At 41.7% G+C, this 22,861-nt stretch overlaps 1 protein-coding gene across 12 annotated transcripts in view; it reads left to right on the top strand.

Annotated features, from left to right (window-relative positions):
• The window catches only part of Scel (sciellin), a 120,081-nt gene that overhangs the window by 18,936 nt on the left and 78,284 nt on the right, over nucleotides 1-22,861 (top strand). For all 12 annotated transcript variants that reach the window (XM_040750365.1, XM_040750493.1, XM_040750441.1 and 9 more), the window contains exons 2-6: nucleotides 2,637-2,698; nucleotides 3,389-3,503; nucleotides 7,725-7,784; nucleotides 11,387-11,455; nucleotides 21,268-21,306. In XM_040750365.1, coding sequence (XP_040606299.1) covers nucleotides 2,656-2,698; nucleotides 3,389-3,503; nucleotides 7,725-7,784; nucleotides 11,387-11,455; nucleotides 21,268-21,306 — 326 coding nt within the window. In that variant the 5' untranslated portion in view covers nucleotides 2,637-2,655. The remainder of the gene's footprint in view (nucleotides 1-2,636; nucleotides 2,699-3,388; nucleotides 3,504-7,724; nucleotides 7,785-11,386; nucleotides 11,456-21,267; nucleotides 21,307-22,861) is intronic.

Genomic DNA, 22,861 nt, shown 5'->3' with positions numbered 1-22,861 from the left:
CTCTCTCTCTCTCTCTCTGTGAGTCTGGAGTGCATATTCTTGTCACACTTGTCACAACATACATGCAGGAGTCAGAGGACAGTCCCTGGCAGTCAGCTCTCTCCTTCAACCATGTAGATCCTGAGGACTGAACTCATCAGGCATGGTGGCAAGCACCCTTATCCTCTGAGCCATCTCACTAACCCTATGCTTGATTTTAGGTTTCTCTTCACTTAATTTTCCTAACACAGCTTGTCAACCTCCAAATGAACCAGCCAGGGGCTGTCCCACACTCTGAATATCCATCTGCCTGTGTTCAAAACTTGTCCTATCCCTTCCTTACACTCTCCCTCTCTTTCTTATTTTTGCTCACTCTTTTCCAAAGCAGAAAATAAAGACATGACGTTAAGAATTTTTGAGTACCTACTAGAGTTGTGCAATGATTTGACACTGTATATGTGTCCTCATTTGATTCACAACAGCTTGACTTTGCCTTTTTTTTTTTTTTGGCCTTATTTTTAGATGAGAAACCTGGGCTGTGAGGTCCCAAGATGACTCCCAGCTTAGGAAGGCACTGACTGTGATTGTCGCTGTTTGTCTTTGTTGTGTATCTTAGAAGCAGAGCATGAGAGGGAAGTTGGGTGTCTGTGACTTATGGCAGGTAGTCTCAAGAGCAGGAAGTGAGGGATGGGGAGGCAGAAGGAGCCGAGCAAAGATAGACTTTGTGCCAACTGAGCTTCAGCAAGATCCCATAGCAAATCCCCAAGTGCACATTTTCCTCACAAAATTGCCTCTGCCTTGAGACTCAGGACTGGACATCAGTCATTTCCAGGTTACACGGACATGTCTTTATGGCTATGACAATACAGATGGAAGTATTTTTGACATCAAAAGATGGAGGTAGAGAGGACTTTAGAATCTCCAGGTTATACTATAGCTGACAATACTGTACTAAGCAGCATTTATAGTTTAACAAAGCATTTTTTATGAACATTATTCATTTGATCATCATCATCACAATGCCCTCATGATCTCATACATCTCTGTTTGATGGGGAAAGTTAAGGGCTATGATTGCAGAACTTGAATATGATAAATTGGACCTAGAATTTACTTCTTAATTAAGCTTGAATAGTCCTTCAATTTCAGTATGCTTTCTGGTTGGATAGATGCCACAAAGGATGTGAGTATCTATTTAATGTGACTAGCTGTCCCCATTTACCTGGGCCTTTCTGGATTTAGAGCTGTAACTCCACTTTCAAGGTAACTGAGGACTGACTAGGCCCAGCACCTTAGGTCTACAATCTCTAAGATTCTCAGAAGTGTTCTCCTTTTAGCTTCTTTTAAGAAAGGGAAAAATGCAACTATGGTAAAGATAAGCATAAATGCTGCAGCCAGTCCTAGTTGTGTTCATGCTAACACAGTCATTAAGGATCTGTTTTTATTTATTTATTTCTTTAGTGTGTCTGTGTATGCTTGCCCACATGTGTGGAGGCCAGAAGACAACCTATGGGAGTCGGTTCTCTCCTTCCACCCATTTAGCTACAGATTGTGGGGATTGAATTGAGGTTGTCAGGCTTGGTGGCAATTGCCTTTACCTGCTGGGAACCATGTAACAAGAGGTTCTTTTTCTCTTGTCCCGTCTGAGTTCCACCACCGCTTCAGCCCCAAATGAACACACAGAGACTTATAATAATTATAAAAAGTGTTGGCTGGTGGCTTGGGTTTCTTATTGGCTAGCTCTGTCTTATTAACCGGTTTCTATTAATCTAAGTGTTTCCACGTGGTCTTATCTTACCGGACCTCTAACTTCTTTGGCAGCTCACATGGTGACTGTTCTGGTGGCAACAGGGTGGGGGTGGGCTCTCTCTGCCTACCTTTCCCAGAATTCTCCTCGTCCTAGTCCTGCCTATCTTCCTGTCTCATTGGCCAGACAGTATTTTATTCATCAACCAATAAGAGAAACGTACACATAAAAGGACTTGTCCCATCACTGCCGTCAAATAGATTTTGTTTTTTCACAACATGTAAATATAAGAAGGGGCTATAAATAGCTTCTGGGGAATGGCATCAGTCACAGAAGAACTGAGATTGGGGTTGTATTAAGCTGTTCACATCTTAGTAACGGTGGCTGGTCATGGCTAAGGACCTTGGAGATCCCCCATGGGATGGTTGTTTAGAATCTCCAGTGTTTCCCTAGATCTGTGCATCTTGTTACTTCTCTTCTCATGACACACCATTGCCTGAGTTTACTTTGATTTCCCCAGAAGGAATTAGGCCTTCTCCCCTCTGCCATTCTGCCCATTTACCATGACCAAACGCTTGTCTGACTCACTGTGCTCTACTCTCATCTCAGGCCAGGCACAATGCAGGTGCTCAGTGCGCATCCATTGACTGAATAAATGAATCAAGGGAAAACTGAATTGAATTGATTGCTTATTTTATAGCCCTGGAGATGTGAAACACCCTGGGCCTCATTTTTTCCATGTATAAAATAAACTCCTTGGAACAGGTATAACCTCAAATTCTTGGAAGGCATCATATGGAATATTTGTTATACGTGCAGGCTTTGCCACTATCATTGAAAAATATATCCTAGCAATTCAACTGCTCCTTGAAGGTTCTTAATATTTTCTCTCGTCCCCATTTTTATTTTAGATCCTCATTGGAGTCCAGCATGTCGAATTTTTCCTCAAGAAAAAAGTCCCCTACTGGAAATGGTAATACAGATAATGTTTACTAAAATATTATTTAAGAAACCTTTAAAATATAAGAAAAGCAACTCATAGATCATAATTTTTTTACTATAAATTAACTATTATTTACAATGGCCTTATTATATTAGCTTTGCTTAAGTTAGTCATCTTTTTTTAAAAGTAAGAATTGGGATGGGGAAGGGAATATGATATAAATGTAGTACTCACTTGTGAAATTCTTTAAAATATTAAAATACACTTTTAAAATGCTGTAGTTTCCATTTATGCCGTTGTAATTTAAAAATTTTAAAAATCAGCACAAATGTCTTTTGGAGGGTGAGCTGTACCCTGGTGCCTGTGAGATTCATGAACTAAGTCGTGTGTAATCAAGCGCACCCAATTTACAGTGTGTTTCTAAGGCGCGTTTGTATTGAGCAGAATGGCTGCCCACTAAACCCTAGCTGTGTTTGTCTTGGTCTGATGATCCTGCGTTCTCTGGGCCTCAGATGGGGCCTCCCGAGCTGCACTGGTAGTTTCAGTTGGCACCTGAGCAGTTTTATTTGTTATCTTTGGTGATGGGGTGTGGGATTTGTTCTTTCTTGCTGGGGCGCCCTGGTACTAGACTTGCCAACAAGATGCTCCTCTCAAGACCTTCTGGCTAACGCCCCGCATTGGGCTTCACTGTACCACCGCTGTTCGTGTTTCTCTTGATAGACCCCAAGAGCACCCAGAAGGCCGCACTGAGACAGCAGGGTTTCCACGATGTGAACAGAAGAAGGGCTTTCCTACAGGATAACAGCTGGATCAAGAAATGCCCCGAGGAGGAAAAGTAAGGGTGACGAGGGAAGGATGGGGGGCTGGGTGAGAGGTACCTCTGCTCGAAAGATAGGACCATCTAAAAAGCAGGCTTTCCCACTAAAGTACTTGGTTACATAGCCCAACTTTTGAAAGATTTAGTAAGCGTAAATCAGCGATACCGCATTCATAAGCAAACCTGCGCTTTTAAAAACAAGCATTTACATATACAGGAATGTGAGCTATTACGGAGGAGAGCATGACCGTCACCGAGAATGTGTGTCTGTGCTTCCTTCGAAAACTGGGAAGAAAGCAAGATCTCCCAGTTTCCCAAAAGGTGGCAGTTAATCCCCCCTATGATGTATTGATCATTCCAGTAACTTTTCAGATTTACAAGTATGAAATAATAATTAAAACTTCTACCTGCATGAATAAAATCAGTGAACTCCCACCCGTTTCAGGCCCATCTACCTCTAGGTGGCTGAAAAAAAAACACGTGATCTTATTCAAGGACAAACACTGGCAAAGATTCACTGGCTTTGAACATCGCTTCTGTTAGCTACACTGCTTCTGCTGGCTGGGTATTTTTAAGATCTGAAACCATAGGCTTCTAGCAATATTGTCAACATAGGTTATGTAGAAGTCTTTCTCCTAGGCTTGTTTCTAACTGGGTCTTATGACATAAATCAGCGCATTTCTATTAATTTATGTGCTGGCTCATGGCTCATGGCTTGCTACCTCATCTCCTACGTGTCACACTTCCTCTGTGTCTCCTTGTGACTCTGCCCTTCTTCTTCCCAGCATCCTCTCTGCCCTGAAAATCCTGCCTACCCATTGGCCATTCAGCTTTTTAATTAAGCCAGTCAGAGTGACACATATTCACAGTGTATAAAAAGATTATTATGTGGGCTAGAAAGATGGCTCAGGGGTTAAGAACACTGGCTGTTCTTCCAGAAGTCCTGAGTTCAATTCCCAGGAACCACATGGTGGTTCACAACTGTCTGTAATGAGATCTCTTCTGGCATGCAGGCATATATGCAGACAGAATGCTGTATATATAATTTTTAAAAAGATTTATTATATGACAGATTTATAGACATACATATAACTCAGATCCATTTTTATCATAAATTAGTTATGAATTATATATAAATGATGAATAGCTATGGATACATTCTCTGATTTCTTTTTTTTAGTGTTTTTTTAATTTTAATTTTAAATAGCTTGCTTCACATGCCAATCCCAGTTCCCTCTGCCTCCCCTCCTCCTGTACCCTCCCACCATCCCCCCCACCCTCCCACCCTATCGCTACTTCCTTCCACATAGGGGATATCTAGAGTCTGTCATTTCATTCAGGGAAGGGTCCAGGCACTCCCCCTAAGAGTCCAGGCAGAGAGAGCATCCCTCTTTGTGCTATGGACACACGATGACTGTTTGTATTCCAGGGATAAACACTGATCCACTGCCCAGGGCCCCATAGGTTGCCCAGGCCTCCTCACTGATTCTCACACTCAGGGGGTCTGGATCAGTCCCATGCTGGCCTCCCAGCTGTCGGTCGGGGTCCAAGAGCTCTCCCATGTTCAGATCAGCTGTCTCTGCTGGTTTTGCCAGCCCATTCTTTGCCAATTTGCTCATCGCTCCTCTTTCTCTGTCTCTGGGTTCCATTGGTTCAGTTCAGTGTTTAACTGTAGGCGTTTGCCTTTGCTTCCATCATTCACTGGATGAAGGCTCCAGGATAGTTATAGGCATCAAGTTCATTATCAGGAATGGGCATTCAAGGTGGTCTCTCCACTATTGCTTAGCTTGCCAGTTGGTGTCATCCCTTTAGATCACTAGAGGTCTCACTGGTGCCAGATCTGTCTTCTAACCTATGATTCCCTCTTCCCCTATTCTACCCCCCACTCAACCAGATGGAGAAAACAAAATATTCCATGACAAAGCCAGATTTAAACAATACGTATCCATGAATCCAGCTCTACAGAAAGTGCTGGAAGGAAAACCTAGACTCAATGAAGATAAATTACACTCACAAAGACACAGGCAATAGATAATCCCATTTTACCAAACACCAAAAGAAAAAGGGAGGAGAACCTACACACAATAACTCCATTACCAATAAATCAAGCACAAACAAGAATCATCAATCAATGGTCATCAATATCCCTCAATGTCAACAGTCTCAAAAAGACACAGACTAGCAGAATGGATTCGAAGATAGAACCCATCCTTCTGCTGCATACAAGAAACACATTCTCTGATTTCTTTACCTGTTAAACTTTGCATTAGATATCTGGTTCATGAAATATCACAAGGTCATATAAACATATAGGGTAGGTATTGTGATCTCATTTTATAGGAGAGAAATGTGCAGCTCTGAGAAGCTATGTTATTTGTCCAAATGGCACACAGCTATTACGTGGTAGAATTGATATTTTAATATGATCCATTGTCTTTCCATTTTACCATTAATCAAAGGTGATCTTACCTCAGGGGGTGTTTGACAATGTTGGGAGATATTTTTGGTCATAAGTGTTGTTAAACATCCTGAAGTATGAGGGTTAGACATCACAGCCAAAACTCTGAAGCATACCATGTGTTAGCAGCCCCAAGTTGAGAAACTGCATTTTGGGATACTTAATCTAACTTTTACACACTATCCAGACATGCTTATTTGAGGAATGTACTTATGACTGGCAATAAGTAGTAAAAGCATCTGTTGCCTTCTGCTATTGTACCTTATTTATTTAAGGGCTTACAGAGATGTGCAGAGACTCAATCACTGTTAGACTGAGCACTGTTGGACCACAGTCTCTCCTTCCTACAATCCTACTTAGCTCTTCTGTGAGAGTGCTTCTCTTTTTCTGTAGTGGCCATGTGATAACAAATGTGCATAATAAAATTTGGCTTCCAAGTATTTATACAGAGGGATGAAGGCAGAGATGCCGATGATAAGTCATGGTGGGTAGGAATGTTGATTCTATGCCAAGCAAGCCTCCCTAATCAGGCCCAGGGAAGCTAGCTTGGATGGCATGGTAGCTGCAGCGTGAAGGGGAAATTGGCTCTGGTCCTCTTCCAGCTCCCACTGGCCTGTTCTGGGCTGTGTGTTGCCCTTTGTTTTCAGGTGAGAACGTGCCTGGTACCTGCTGTGCTTCCTTGAATCTTGCAGAGGGATGCCAGGGAAGAGGAGAACTTTTCCTCAGTAGCTTGCTGAGGGTGTGTGCTTTGACAGATTGCTTCAGTCTCTCTGCTCGCCTTTCTTCTTAATTATCTGCTATAGTTTCCTTTATAGCTTCTTTAAACGTAATTTCAGAATGTTGAGTAATGTTAATGGTGCTCAACCAGAGAAAATGTGGTGTTTCCGGTTTGGGGGGTTGGCAGGGAGAAGTTGGGGTACTTGCCCTCTGCTGGCTTTCAAGGCTACTTGCTAATGTTGCTCACACTTCCGGGTCCACCCCACAAAGTAAGAAGGGCATGGCTTTGGCAGCTCATGTATAAAATTTCTATCGAAGGGTTGACTGTAAAGAGAATTGAGGACAGGAAACAAAGATCTGGGTCCTAAGCCACCTTTGTCACTTGATAATCACGTGATTTTAGGAAAGCCACAAAATCTCTGATGAATGACCTCATCTGTTGACTAGCATAAACAATGTGTTATCAATCCCCCCACCTCCACCCCACCCTGCCTAATATAGCAGACAGGCATTTTAAGACACATGCATTGTCATGGTTCAATAAATGGGCTTCCTCTCCTGCAAATGATTAATCTCCCTCATCTGAAGTTTTAGTACTTGTTTCCCTATACTTGGTCAAGGTAAATTATCAAATCCATCAAAATGTGCAGACATAGCAGGCTTTAATTAAAACTGAAGAATGTTTATAGAAAACTTCTGTTCTTTCTTCTTGTAGGAAAGAACTAATACATACAAAGTCAGTGGTCTTGTGTTCCCATACTCTGGTTAATAAGGAAAAAATAAAAACAATCACAACAAAAAGGCACTGACTCATTGTTGAATCATGAGGAAATCTCATGGGACAAATGGCCTTTTGTCCTGCCAAACTTGTTCCACTCCACTCCACTCCTGCATGTTGTGACTGGTTAATTTAGATTTACGGTTGTGCTCTTAGGCATGAAGTAAAAACAAATTAACCTTGCATGAAGTTGTAAACTCTCTCTCTCTCTCTGTCCCTCTTATTTAGTGGCTAGCAAACATTATGGTAACTTTTGATGTATCTTAGTTTGGGCCTTTCTCTACAGAGATGAAAATTACGGCAGGGTGGTGCTCAGCCGGCATAACTCCCATGATGCCTTGGACAGGTAAGCGTCTCCAACAATTACATCGTTTAAAACAAAACTGGAGGTTTAGAGAGAAAACTTGTTCAGGCCAGATGAGCACAGGTAGCTAGCCTTGGGCTTTCTTCAGCATGTACACATGCAAAGGGGAACCTGGAATATTATTAGGGCTTTCTTCCGGAAAACCACCCCATGTCAGCTCCCAGAACTATGGCTTGCAGGAGGCTCATAAATCATCTCATTCCACTGCACTGATGGAGAGAAACGGCTCCCATAAGGACATGCCCAGAGAAGACATCTTTGATACTTAGGGAAAGGAAGCTGAAATTACAGAAGTAACTTCAGAGCTCACACGCTGTGTGGGACAGAGTGGTTCTTTGATGAAAGCTAGGGCTTGTGGCAAAACACCGACTTACCTGTGCTCCTAAGTAGATTGCCAAGGACAGATCAATAGTGACATTCAGATAAAATGAGGAATGACAGTGATGTGGGCAATCTCAGATTCATCAGACAGATAATATTCTCACTGGCACAGGCTTGTGCTCACAGGCTTAGGGACAGCCACACCTGTGAGAAGAACCTAAATATTCATTACAGCCAAGTTTCATCTGGTGCGGTGGCTTGTGTTTGTGTTCCAGTAAGAAGTCTTTGGTAAGGGAGTGTGGACTAAAAATAAAATACCTAAGTATACACCTTGAAAAGCGTCCTCTTGTGGATCTGATGCTTGTGAATTTCTCTTAACCATTTCAAACCTTTTCATAATTTTGAACTGTTCTAAAGGTGCCTAACTTACCATTTTTGTGTTCCTAATGCCAGCTTTTTTGAAAAAAAAAACCTCAACCAATTAACTGTTGGTTTTAGTTCTTTTTAAAGTTAGTATAAAAATAATAGGTTTTGTTGTGACAATTTTCACACATGTGCCACATACTTGGTCTAATTTGTCCCTTGCCCCCACTTCCTGCTTTACTGTCTTTGAAAGTACTTTCAAAGAATTCTATTTTATATAACAAATATTGGTCCATCAGTATTATAAGCAAATTTTCTTTTTTTTTTTTTGAAGAAAAAACCATTTTATTGAAGTTGGACACAGAAACTCAACAGAAGGAAAGTAATCCTAAGGGCAAGCACAAAAGTCAGAGACCCATCCATCCTCCTATTCAGGAGTCCCATAAAAACACTAAACTAATTATATGTCCATGTAGGCCATGTGATTATGGCTTTAGTCTCTGAGAACTCAACTGCACCTGACTCAGTTGATTCAGAGGGCCTTATTTTCTTGTGTCCCCCAGCACCTTTGGCTCTTCCATTCTTTCTGTATAAGCAAATTTTCAATGAAGTCTTTTTTGAAGGAATTTTAACTTGATGTTCTGTTGTCTAGGGACTCACCCTCTGTGATTTCACCTTATTCTTCATTGTTTTGGGAATTGGCATCTGGTTTACATTGGGCCTTCATTTCACCAAGCAAAGACACACTGATTATTTGAGTTCAACAACCAACAGAAATTGTTCCATGCATTCGAATAGCTTTTCTCTGGAACACTGGAGAACACACACTCCCATTTTAAACCATGACAGTGAGAACCAAGCTTCATCTTCTCAGCGTATCTGCCATGCACCTTAGTATAACAGGACCTTGGTGCCATCCATGCTAACTTTACATTTAAAATCACATGGTTTCCTGAACTCTTCCTCTTGGTGGCTAAAGCAGTATACCAAACTTTTATCATGGGTAACAGAGCTCCATGAACCTAGAGATGACCTACAACTAATATCATAGAATAAGTCTCCTAAAGGAGTACTGCAGACTCTTCCTGGTACTGGCTCAAACTGCTGCTTGTCCCTTCTTGACCCAGCCCCAAGGGTTTCCTGTGGTGGTCATGAAGCTACCTCGGAGCATCTGCTGGGTTCTGGGACTACAGAGAAGCATGAACAACCTCAACAGTACGAAGCTCTTACATTCATGGAAAATATCATGAGCCACACTACTGTGGTTTGCCATAAGGAGTAGCCGTGGAAGAGATGTGTGACAGTGTCATGGAAACAGAGGATAAGGAGAGGTTTCTTTGGCCTGTACAACCCCAAACCCCACCACAGAAGTGGTCTTTGGTGGATGTCACTGCCTAAAGAATGAGGAGGAAGCTTTGAAGTGAGGCCTGCTGATTGGCATAGGGGAGGGGTTTCCAGCGGAGGTGACAATGTGTGCAAAGAGCTGGCAAGGCGGAGACTGGGCTAACATAGCCCCATCATCTCAGATAACAGCGTCATATTATCTGAAACCAGAAAGTCTAGTGTACTAGTGTAGTTCCTTGGACAGATCCTGTAATCATGTCAATTAAGTTAATATCATCGGTGGAATATCCTTGGAAACAGACATTGATCTGAGACCTGGTTCCAAGACAACCCCAGTTTCTACTGAATCTGCATCCATCTTGAAGGTGTGGGAGAGGAGAAAATGAAAATAAATAATAATGAACAGTGCTGTAATTCCCCACAGAGTTTGATCTCCATAGGTCACAGGACTTCAGGAAGAACAAAGCCAACCACAATCTAAAGTGATGGTGTTTGTGGATTGTTGAGAGAAGCCTTTTCCTTGCCAGCCGCTTTGGTTTTTCCCCACCAGTTGCCTGGGCTCTGGCACGCTGTAGTCCCCAAATAACACACAAGACACTATTAATTACGAAGCTGTTGGCCGTTTGCTTGTTTCTTACTGGCTATCTCAGACTTAAGTATTTACTCCATAATTGTTAATCTAAGTATTTCTCTTACCGGAGAAAGGGTCCGGACTTCTTACCCCTATGGCAGCTACATCGTGACTCCCTGTGTTTATCCTTCCCCGGAGTTCTGCTTGACTCCTAGTCCCACCTATCATACTTCCCTATTGGCCAACAGTGCTTTATTCAACAACCAATAAGAGACAAATTTACAGAATGGCATCTCCCATCAGTGGATGGGCTGGTTGTTGTTGCAAAATTGTTTATGTTTTTGCTTTGTGTGTTTTCTTGTTTGTTTTGAGATGTTGAGAGTAGAATCCAGAACTTTTTACATAGTAGACAGTACTCTGTCATTTGCTACAAACCATTCAAGGAGGGTTCTTCAGAACTTAAGGAATGTAGTAGAATTTTCTTTCCTTTGCTGCTCTTTCTGCGGCCAAGTGTTTGGCTTTTGTGCCTGTCCATGGTGCTGAATGTTAAACAGAGCATTGTAGCAGTTCCCTGAGAGGGCTTACAGTATCTAATAAAACGGGACAAAGCGCGATGGTCAGATACGCCTACTCTATAGAAACCTGCAACCCTGGAGGAGCATACACTAGTTGTTAGTGTCATATGTCTTTAACCTCAGTGTGAGTGTGTTACACTTCACAGTGTGAGTGTGTTACATGCCAGCGCTTTCTGAGAGCATGGAGAAATCATCAGAACCAGTGAACTATTGTGTATTATCAGTAGGAATTGAGTTTGACCTAATTTATTTTACCCAAAACAAAATTTAGAAGACATGTATGCCAACTTTGTCTTTTCTTGCTAACATGTACCTTTGCTAGCTAGCTAGGTCAATGTTTTGTCAAATTTATAAGAGGTTTTGTCAGCTAATTTTGTAATTTTATCTCATGGTAACTATGTTCACTACAGGAAAATTACTGAGAGAGAGGAACCGAAAGCTACGATTAGCCGATACAGATCTGATGACACGCTGGACAGGTGAGGCGCTTGTTAACCATGCCAGTGCTTGTAATCCACTATGTGCTAGCATCGAGTCCCACTCCTACAATGCAGGGAGTGTTGGAGTGTTTACTGAAGTATTTTTTACACTGGAGCTATTTTATCTCAAGGTGGAGAAGCCTCTGAAGACCGAATTATCTCCTCAACTCACAGACTCTTAGCTAGATATATTATTTTTCCAGAGGCCTAGGTTTTAGGGAACAGTGGATTCATTTACAAGATGTGATCTGAGTGTGAGTATTGTGTGTGGGTAGGATAGACCCTGCGTGGAATCTGTTATTTAAATTTCAACTGAGGGATGCCAGTCCTTGTTCTCCGGTCTTGGGCTTTTAGCTGTGATGGTGGAGAGACAGAAGCTTCTGGAAAACTACTTATAAACATAAACATTGTTGCTAGAAACATGAACAGTGCTAAAGAAGTTTAAATTGTGTGTAGCATCAAAAATAGAGATCCTAAAGCTAGTGTGGAGATTAATTTTGATAGATGAGGTTAGGGAGCCCCCTAGTGTTCATTGTGGAAGTAATGCTTTCCCTGGATCTTTTAAAAATACTTTTTTTCTTTGAAAAAAAAAATGCTGCATACAACCTGTATTGATGATACTCTCCCTCACCCCAGACTCTCTGAATTTGTTACTTTTTTATTGCTTTGATGACCCAGGCAGCTTATAGAAGAAAGCATTTAGTTGGTTTCTGCTTTTGGAGGCCTAGAGTCCATGATGGCAGGTAAAGGAACAGCTGAGAGCTCACATTTTGGTCACAACCATGAGGCAGGAGAAGGAGAAGGGAGAGCACCACCCCTGGTGACACTTAACAAGGCCATACTCCTAATCCTTCCCAAACAGGTCACCAACTGGGGACCAGTTATTCAAATGTGTGAGCCTATGGGGACTGTTGTCATTCAAACTACCACACTCATTCAACTTCATGTCCTGTTTTTTTTCCATCAAAACTAATTTGCACTGATATGGGATGTTCCACCAGAGTGTGGCCAACTTCTCAGGGGATACAGTTTTGGAGAAAACTCTCTCTGTCTTCAAGATAACAATCACCAGTAGCTCCATGGCTAGGTGTGGGACTCCTTGCCCAACTCCCATCTTCAGGTGCTGGGGTTTGGACTGGTGTAGGCTTGCACAAGATTTGTGCATGCTGTCACAACTGCTGTGAGTGTAAATGTGCACCTGCCCTTCTGTGTCCAGGACGCACTGTTCCCTTGTAACCATCCACTGCTTCTGTAGCTTACACTCTTCTGTTCCCTCTTCTACAATGAGATCCCTGAGCTCTGGGAAGAGGGACTGTGGCATACATGTTACATTTGGGGCTGAATACTCTGCAGCATCTTATTCTCTGCATGCTGGCTCGTTGTGGGTCCTGGTGTTCATCATTATCTATTATAGTTGTGAGTCTCTGTGTCAATCACAGTCCACTGAAGATTGAAGCTTCTTGGATGCATTCGTGTGTGGTCATAATGATAAGGAGTTGATTTATTAATGCATCCATTTAACAGAAAAATAACAATGGGTCCTCTCATGGGCCTATCCTCAGTAGACTAATTTGTCAGGATAGAGTGTTTTTAGTCAAGCCTCCCTTTTTCCTTGTCTAAATGGCTTAACACAGTAGATCATTGCTTGACTCATGACAGCCTAGTATCCAGAGAATGACTCAGGCACTTTCTGAAACTCTTCCCGTGTTTTAATGCTGCCAGCTTCAACCCACGGGCAGAAAAACTAGTGGAAGGGGAAGAATGAGCATAAAATGGACACGGGGAATTTCACAGTGGTTCTGGACTGGGTAACGACATCTCTATCCACACTTTTTAAAACCCAGTCAAGCGGTTCCAACTTAATGACCACTTAAGTTGGTAAATATGGCTTCTGTGTGCTTAGGAGAGAAAGAAATTAGTTTGGCAAACACAAAGCATTATGTACGCTATAAAAATTTTAAAAAGAGAAGACCCGCCCACACAGGAAAGACATCAGCCCCTCCAAGACCCCAAACCCAGCGAGTCCAGCTTCGGGTGAGATTGGGTCTCTGGCGGGGACCGCCCGCCCATCACCCATCCCCCTCGATCTTCGGGGGCCGCTCCCGGCATCCAGAAGACCCGCCCACACAGGAAAGACATCAGCCCCTCCAAGACCCCAACCCCAGTGAGTCTAGCTTCAGCTGCAGGAAGGAAGGAGACCAGTGGAGATGGAAAGACCCCACCAGCACCCACTGGAAGAAGAGATGGGAAGAAGACAGAATAAGTGATCACTCAGCAATAGAAACACCAACATGACCCCACCAGAATCCAGGGATCCAACACCAGCAAGACCCGAAAAGCACTACATAGACGAAGAAGAGGAGACAGACCTTAAAAATTATTTCATGAAGATGATGGAGACCCTCAAAGAAGAAACGAGGAAATCCCTTAAAGAAATAGAAGAAAAAACAAACAAAAAAATCCATGAAATGGGGGAAAATTCAAGAAATAAATCTCTCAAAGAATCTAAAGAGCACCAAGAAAAAACAACCAAAAAAATTAAGGAAACAGCTCAAACAGTTGAAGGATTGAAAGCTGAAATAGAAACGATAAAGAAAACACAGAATGAAGGGATGCTGGAAATAGAAAAGCTCGGTAAACGATCTGGAACTACAGATGCAAGTATCACCAATAGAATACAAGAGATAGAAGAGAGAATCTCAGGTGTTGAAGACTCATTAGAGGATATAGAGTCGTCAACCAAAGAAAATCTCAAAACCAACAAATCCTTAACACAAAATATCCAGGAAATATGGGACACCGTGAAGAAGCCAAACCTGAGAATAATAAGTATAGAAGAAGGTGAAGAAATTCAACTTAAAGGTACAGAAAACATATTCAACAAAATCATAGAAGAAAACTTCCCTAACCTAAAGAAAGATATGCCTATGAAAGTACAAGAATCTTACAGAACACCAAATAGGCTTGACCAGAAAAAGAAGTCACCTCGCCATAATAATAATCAAAACATCCAACCTACAGAGTAAAGAGAAAATATTAAGAGCAGCTAAAGAAAAAGGCCAAATAACATACAAAGGCAGACCTATCCGAATTACACCTGACTTCTCTATGGAAACGATGAAAGCCAGAAGATCCTGGTCAGATGTCCTACAAACGCTAAGGGAACAAGGATGCCAGCCCAGACTACTATATCCAGCAAAGCTCTCAATTACCATAGATGGAGAAAACAAAATATTCCCTGACAAAGCCAGATTTAAACAATACGTATCCATGAATCCAGCTCTACAGAAAAATGCTAGAAGGAAAACCTAGAGCCAAGGAAGATAACTACATTCACAAAGACACAGGCAATATATAATCATACTTTACAAAACACCAAAAGAAAAAGGGAGGAGAAACTACACAAAATAACTTCACTAACAATAAATCAAGCGCAAACAGGATCACCAATCAATGGTCATTAATATCCCTCAATGTCAACGGCCTCAACTTGCCTATAAAAAGACACAGACTAGCAGAATGGATACGAAGACAGAACCCTTCCTTCTGCTGCATACAAGAAACACATCTCAACATCAAAGACAGACGTTATCTCAGAGTAAAGGGCTGGGAAAAGATCTTCCAATCAAACGGCCCCAAGAAACAAGCGGGCATAGCAATCCTAATATCTAACAAATTAGACTTCAAATTAAAATCAATCAAAAGAGATGAAGAAGGGCACTTCATATTCATCAAAGGAAAAATACATCAAGAGGAAGTCTCAATTTTAAACATCTACGCCCCAAATACAAAGGCACCTACATTCGTGAAAGAAACATTACTAAAGCTCAAAATGCACATAAAATCTCACACACTAATAGTAGGAGACTTCAACACTCCGCTCTCACCGCTAGACAGGACCTCCAGACAGAAACTTAACAAAGAAACGAAAGAATTAATAGAAGTTATGACCCAACTGGGTTTAACAGACATCTATAGAACATTCCATCCAAATACAAAGGGATATACCTTCTTCTCGGCACCACATGGAACCTTCTCTAAAATTGACCACATAATAGGAAACATAGCAAATCTCCACAGATATAAAAAAATTGGAATAACCCCCTGCATCTTATCAGATCACCATGCATTAACATTAGAATTCAACAATAACACAAATCGCAGAAATCCTACAAACTCATGGAGATTGAACAATGCACAATTGCACCATCCCTGGGTAAAGGAACAAATAAAAAAAGAAATTAAAGACTTCCTCGATTTCAATGAGAATGAAGACACAACATACACAAACTTATGGGACACTTTGAAAGCAGTGCTGAGAGGAAAGTTTATAGCACTAAGTGCCCACATGAAAAAACTGGAGAACAGTCATACTAGAGAATTAATAGCACAGCTGAATGTTCTAGAACAAAAAGAAGCAAACTCCCCCAGGAGGAGCAGACGCCAGGAAATAATCAAATTGAGGGCTGAAATCAACCAAGTAGAAACCAGGAAAACACTGAGAAGGATCAATGAAACAAAGAGTTGGTTCTTTGAGAAAATCAACAAAATAGACAAACCTCTGTCCAAACTAACCAAAAGACAGAGAGAGAGCATGCTAATTAACAAAATCAGGGATGAAAAAGGGGACATAACAACAGACTCTGAGGAAATCCAGAGAATCATCAGGGCATACTTTGAAAATCTGTACTCCACAAAATTTGAAAATTTAAAGGAAATGGACAATTTCCTGGATAGATATCACTTGCCAAAACTAAATCAAGAACAGATAAACAATCTAAACAGACCTATAACCCCTAATGAAATAGAAGCAGTCATCAAAAGTCTCCCAAACAAAAAAAGCCCAGGCCCAGATGGCTTCAGTGCAGAATTCTACCAGAAATTCAAAGAAGAGCTAATTCCAATACTCCTCAAAGTATTCCACACAATAGAAGCAGGAGGCTTACTGCCAAACTCTTTCTACGAGGCTACAATTACCTTGATACCCAAGCCACATAAAGACACAACTAAGAAAGAGAACTCTAGACCAACTTCCCTCGTGAACATTGATGCAAAAATACTCAATAAAATACTCGCAAACCGGATTCAAGAACACATCAGAAAAATCATCCACCATGATCAAGTAGGCTTCATTCCAGGAATGCAGGGATGGTTCAACATTAGAAAATCTATCAATGTAATCCACCATATTAACAATCTGCAAAAGAAAAACCACATGATCATCTCACTAGATGCTGAAAAAGCCTTTGACAAAATCCAGCACCCCTTCATGATAAAGGTCCTAGAGAGATCAGGGATAACAGGAACGTACCTGAATATAATAAAAGCAATATACAGTAAACCAACAGCTAACATCAAACTAAATGGAGAGAAACTCAAAGCAATTCCTCTAAAATCAGGAACAAGACAAGGCTGTCCACTCTCTCCATATCTCTTCAATATTGTACTTGAAGTTCTAGCTACAGCAATAAGACAACAAAAGGAGATAAAGGGGATACAAATAGGAAAAGAAGAAGTCAAACTTTCACTATTTGCAGATGATATGATAGTTTACATAAGTGACCCAAAAACTCCGCAAGGTTACTCCTAGAGCTGATAAACACCTTCAGCAATGTGGCAGGATACAAGGTAAACTCAAAAAAATCAGTGGCCCTATTATATACAGATGATGAAGTGACTGAGAAAGAAATCAGAGAAACATCACCTTTTACAATAGCCAAAAACAGCATCAAATATCTGGGGATAATGTTAACCAAGGAAGTGAAAGACCTGTATATCAAGAACTTTGTGTCTTTAAAGAAAGAAATCAAAGAAGATACCAGAAAATGGAAAGATCTCCCATGCTCTTGGATTGGTAGGATCAACATAATAAAAATGGCAATCTTGCCAAAAGCAGTCTATAGATTCAATGCAATCCCTATCAAAATTCCATCACAATTCTTCAAGGACCTGGAAAGAACATTAATCAACTTTATATGGAAAAACAAAAGGCCCAGGATAGCCAAAACATCCCTATACAATAAAGGAACTTCAGGAGGCATCACCATACCTGACTTCAAGCTCTATTATAGAGCTATAGTCCTGAAAACAGCTTGGTATTGGCACAAAAATAGGCAGGTAGACCAATGGAACCGAATCGAAAGCTCTAATTTTAACCCACACATCTATGAGCACTTGATTTTTGACAAAGAAGCTAAAATTGTACAATGGAAAAAAGAAAGCATCTTCAACAAATGGTGCTGGCATAACTGGGTACTGGTATGCAGAAGACTGCAGATAGATCCAGGTTTATCGCCTTGTACAAAACTTAAGTCCAAATGGATCAAAGATCTCAACATAAATCCAGCCACACTGAAACTTTTAGAAGAGAAAGTGGGAGATACTCTTCAACGAGTTGGTACAGGAGACCACTTCCTAAACATAACACCAGTGGCACAGGCACTGAGATCGACAATTAACAAATGGGACCTTCTGAAACTAAAAAGCTTCTGTAAGGCAAAGGACACAGTCAAAAAGACAAAAAGGCAGGCCACAGAATGGGAAAAGATATTCACTAACCCTACATCTGACAGAGGGCTAATCTCCAAAATTTACAAAGAACTCAAGAAACAAGTCTCCAAAACACCAAAGGATCCACTTGAAAGGTGGGGTACAGAGCTAAATAGAGAATTCTCAGTAGAGGAGGCTAAAATGGCCAAGAGACACTTAAGAAAGTGCTCAACATCCTTAGCCATCAGGGAAATGCAAATCAAAACAACTCTGAGATACCATCTTACTCCTGTCAGAAGGGCTAGAATCAAAAACACCAAAGACAATTTATGCTGGAGAGGATGTGGAGAGAGAGGAACACTCCTCCACTGCTGGTGGGAGTGCCGACTCATACAGCCTCTTTGGAAATCAGTATGGAGATTCCTCAGGAAAATGGGAATTAATCTACCACTAGACCCAGCAATTCCACTCTTAGGCATTTATCCAAATGAGGCAGGTTCATACAACAAGGGCATCTGCTCCACTATGTTCATAGCAGCATTGTTTGTAATAGCCAGAACCTGGAAGCAACCTAGATGCCCCTCAACTGAAGAGTGGATAGAGAAAATGTGGTACATTTACACAATGGAGTATTACTCAGCAGAAAAAACAATGGAATCTTGAAATTCGCAGGGAAATGGATAGCACTGGAAGAAACCATCCTGAGTGAGGTAACCCAGTCGCAAAAAGACAAACATGGTATGTACTCACTCATATATGGATTTTAGACATGGATCAGGATAGTGCCAGTCTATACTTCCACAGATAGAGAGTCTGGGAAACAGGAAAGAACCTAAAAGATATGCATATATGCATAGTACCCAAGAGAAGAGGATGGAGACAAGATCCTCTGAATGGATGGGGAACACGGCGAGGGGTGGGGGGGTGGGACCTGGGAAGAAGAGAGGGGGTGAAGAGGAAGGGAGTTGGTCATGGGGGAACAGGAAGTTGAGGGGGTGGGGGTAGAATATGGGGAAGAGGGAATCATAGTTTCGAAGACAGATCAGGCACCAGAGTGACCTCGAGTGATCTAAAGGGATAACACCAATTGGCAAGCTAAGCAATAGTGGAGAGACCACCTCGAATGCCCATCCCTGATAATGAACTTGATGTCTATAACCATCTGGGAGCCTTCATCCTGTGACTGATGGAAGCAGAGGCAAACACACAACTAATCACTGAACTGAACCCAAGGAACTCAGTGACAGAGAGAGAGAGAGGAGTGATGAGCAAATTGGCAAAGAATGGGCTGGCAAAACCAGCAGAGACAGCTGATCTGAACAGGGGAGAGCTCTTGGACCCTAGACCGACAGTGGCGAGGCCAGCATGGGACTGATCTGGACCCCCCAAATGTGAGTGTCATTGAGAAGGCCTGGGCAACCTATGGGGCCCTGAGCTGTGGATCAGTGTCTATCCCTGGTATACAAACTGTCTTCGTGTGCCTATAGCACAAAGAGAGATGCTCTCTCAGCCTGGACTCTTAGGGGAGTGCCTGGACCCTACCAAGAGTAAAATCTAGATATCCCCTATGGGGAAGGATTTGGCAATAGGGTGGGAGGGAGGGGGGAAAGGGGAGTGCGGGAGGAGGGGAGGGAGAGGGAACTGGGAGTGACATGTAAAACAAGCTATTTAAAATTAAAATAAAAATGATAAAAAAAAGAATTTGCAATAGTGACATAACTGAATAAAATAGGCAGCCTGGCTAGAAAAAAAAATTTTTAAAAAGACAACTGAAGTGTTTCGTTGATGTCCTTTTACCAGTGTAGGAAGTATCGTCATTGAACTATAAAAACACGAGAAATAATTGGTGAGTCAAGATCTCTGTGAGCGAGAAAGGTGAACAACAGTAGTTACTGTACACCTAAAATTCAAAGTGATATCCAGACGGCCTCACCAGCCAGCTTTTACTTTCCAGCACTATAAAATGTAACACAGAAAAGCTCTTTTTTTACAAAGAAATGATTAAATATAAAATATAATATAAAATATAAAATTGGTGAGACATGAAAGAGAAAGTTCGATAAGCTAAGTGTGTATGCAGACTTCTGTGTTGTATGTCAGGGCAGACGGGCGTGCTGACGCTGAAACAGTTAAGGCCCCAAGCTCGGATGACCAACTAACCAATAGTACCAGCATTCCCGAACTTTGGAAAAGGCTCAAGATAATCCTATGTGTTACTTTTTTTTAACTAACAACTCTCAGTCATGTTCAATATCTTTCTGTAAAATTTAAGCCTTTGTGTATTAAAAAAAATACATAGTTAATTCTTGAAAAATTCATACAGTACAATATATTTTGATCATATTCGCTGCCATGCCTCCCTCCAACTCCTCCTAGACCCACCTCTTATCCCCAACATCTTTTTTAAATTGTTTTTTTAAATTTTGTACTCATAAGCATTTTGCAGACATGTATATCTGTGTACCATGTGCATGCCTTGGTGTTGGGAGGAGGCCAGAAGAGGGTGTGAGTTCCCATGTGTGTCCTGGGAATTGAACCTAGATCCTCTGGAAGAACAGTCAGTGCTCTTCACTGCTGAACCTTCTCCCTAGCCACCCCACCCCCACCCTGCGTCTATGTACTTACGGGTGTGACATCATCTGCTGGAGCATTGTCTACCTACCAGGGACAGCATTCTCAAAGAAAACACCCATACACATCAAAGGAAAACAATGGACTCTGCTCGCCCCATTTCTTAGGCAACCAACTCTTTCTCATCCTGCATCTCACCTTTGACTTTCTAGAAGCCATTAACTGTTAATTAGGCGTGGGGCTTAGATCTCCTATTTTCTACATTCTGGAATGTTGACTGGTTGGTACAAGCCTTGTTCAGGCCACGTTACCCTTTATATTTTTAGAACAGCATTTCTTATGTAAAAACCTTTGATTTTGCTCATGGTAGAATAAACTGGTTTCCAAACCCAGAGGCTCCATTGCTGAGGGTTCTCATTCTTACCTCATCTATGTCTCTGTTTAGTTGTTCTGGTGGTAAGATTATGAATTTTACATTTGAAATGATCAAATCCAGCATCTTAAGACATTGAACTGTAATAACAACGACTTTTCTGGAGAAATAGAATGTCTTGGGAATTAGTAGAGGAGATTTTAAACACCATGAAAGCCACCTCACAAAATTTATTCAAATAATGATACTCTTTCTCCTTCTCAAGTAACCTCTAGTTTTTCCTCGTAGCTTTAAATTCTTGGACAAGCACAGAGAAAGGAGAAATTAACTAGGATTTCACTGTTGCTGAAACTGTGCCATTGTTTCTTTCTTCTTTTAGAACACTGTCCGTGTTGAGGACACCAGAAGCAACGAAGATGTAAGTATCCTCCTAACTGGTGTGTGTTTCCTTGGGTGCATTTGAAAACTATCAAGGCTTGTGGATTCCTGGGAGTTACCCTAGCACCAGGTTTCTCCCTAAGCCAACTGTGGCTCTCTCTATTAAGATATCTAGGCCCTCCGTATGTGGGAGACAGTTGTGCAGCTTGGACTAGCTGAGGGTCCCTTGTCAGTAAAACCACAATACAACCCTAGTACACGAGCTAGCTTATTGGAGCCCGTTCCTTAGGGAGGGATGCTGTGCTCAGTGGCAGGAGGACCACAATATTATCTAGGTGCATGAGCTAGCTTGTTGTAGCCTGTTCCCTATAGAGGATGCCATGCCCAGTCTTAATGCATAGGAGAGGGACCCGTCCCTGCCTCAACCTATTGTGCCAGACTTTGTTGATACCTCATGGGAGCCCTTACCTTCGAGGAGGAGTAGACTGTGGGTGGGCTGGGGAGAGGTGAGGGGGGGTGGGAGGAAGCGAGGGGGTGTAGGAGGAGGAGTAGGAGGGAGAACTGTGGTTGGAATGTAAAATGAAATAAAAAAATTTAAAAAATTTAAAAATTAAAAAAAAACCCATCAAGGCTTCCAACCCTCAGGCCAAAGTGTCATTGGAATCCAGCTAGGCCCTCTGTTGGCAGAGCTAATGGCAGAGAAGAAGAACCAAATAGGTTTCAAAGGATCAAATACTTTCTGGCTAGACTTGTACTTAAAAAGCTTACCTACCATTGCTCTAAAGAAAATCACTGAAGTTTAGATCAATGCCTTTAGTCTTATATTTAAGATTGGACTCAGGGCTGGAGGGGTAGCTCACTGGTTGAGAGCCCTGGCTGGTTTTTAGAAGACCCAGTTTCGATTCCTAACATCTGAATGGCAGCTCGCAACCCTCTCTAACTCCAGTTCTGGGGGTCTAATGCCCCCTTCTGGCCTCTGCTTGCACCACACACGCAAGTGGTGCACAGAAATGCATGCAGGCCAAACCCTCACACACATAAAAACAAAACAAAGTAAGACAAAGGACTCTGGTTTCCCCTGATTCTTAGGCAACCAAGTTTCCTTCATCCTGTACCTCACCTTATTCCCCAGTGCCCCTCAAATCAATGTCTGTCTCATCCCTCAGTGCAAACTCAGTTGATCATGAAACCACAAAATCATGAAATGTCTGTTCCCTGACATATATTCCAGTGTTTATAAGCAACACATATAGGGAGAACTTTAGCATAGTTACCTTTAAGACTGTATTTATGGATAAAATATGTTTCATTCTGGATCCCAGTCTTAATGTGTAAACCAGGCTCTGGGTCATTGCCGCTTTTTGAGGATCTGAATGTATGGCAAAATGGAGAATAAATGCCAAATGGAAATCACTAATGTGTGGTTTTCATTCTTTTCTTAAGATCTCTTTCTTCCTTTCTTTCTTCCCTTTCTTCCTTTCTTTCTTTCTTTCTTTTCTTCCTTCTTTTCTTTCTCTTCTCCTTCCTTCCTTCCTTTCTCCTTTTTTTTTAAAGACAGGGTTTCCCTGTGTAACTTTGTAGACCAGGCTGGCATT

The sequence above is a fragment of the Mesocricetus auratus genome, unplaced genomic scaffold (assembly GCF_017639785.1).
Source record: "Mesocricetus auratus isolate SY011 unplaced genomic scaffold, BCM_Maur_2.0 Super-Scaffold_2245, whole genome shotgun sequence".
Classification (NCBI taxonomy): domain Eukaryota; kingdom Metazoa; phylum Chordata; class Mammalia; order Rodentia; family Cricetidae; genus Mesocricetus; species Mesocricetus auratus.
This window is presented reverse-complemented; position numbering and strand designations above follow the sequence as displayed.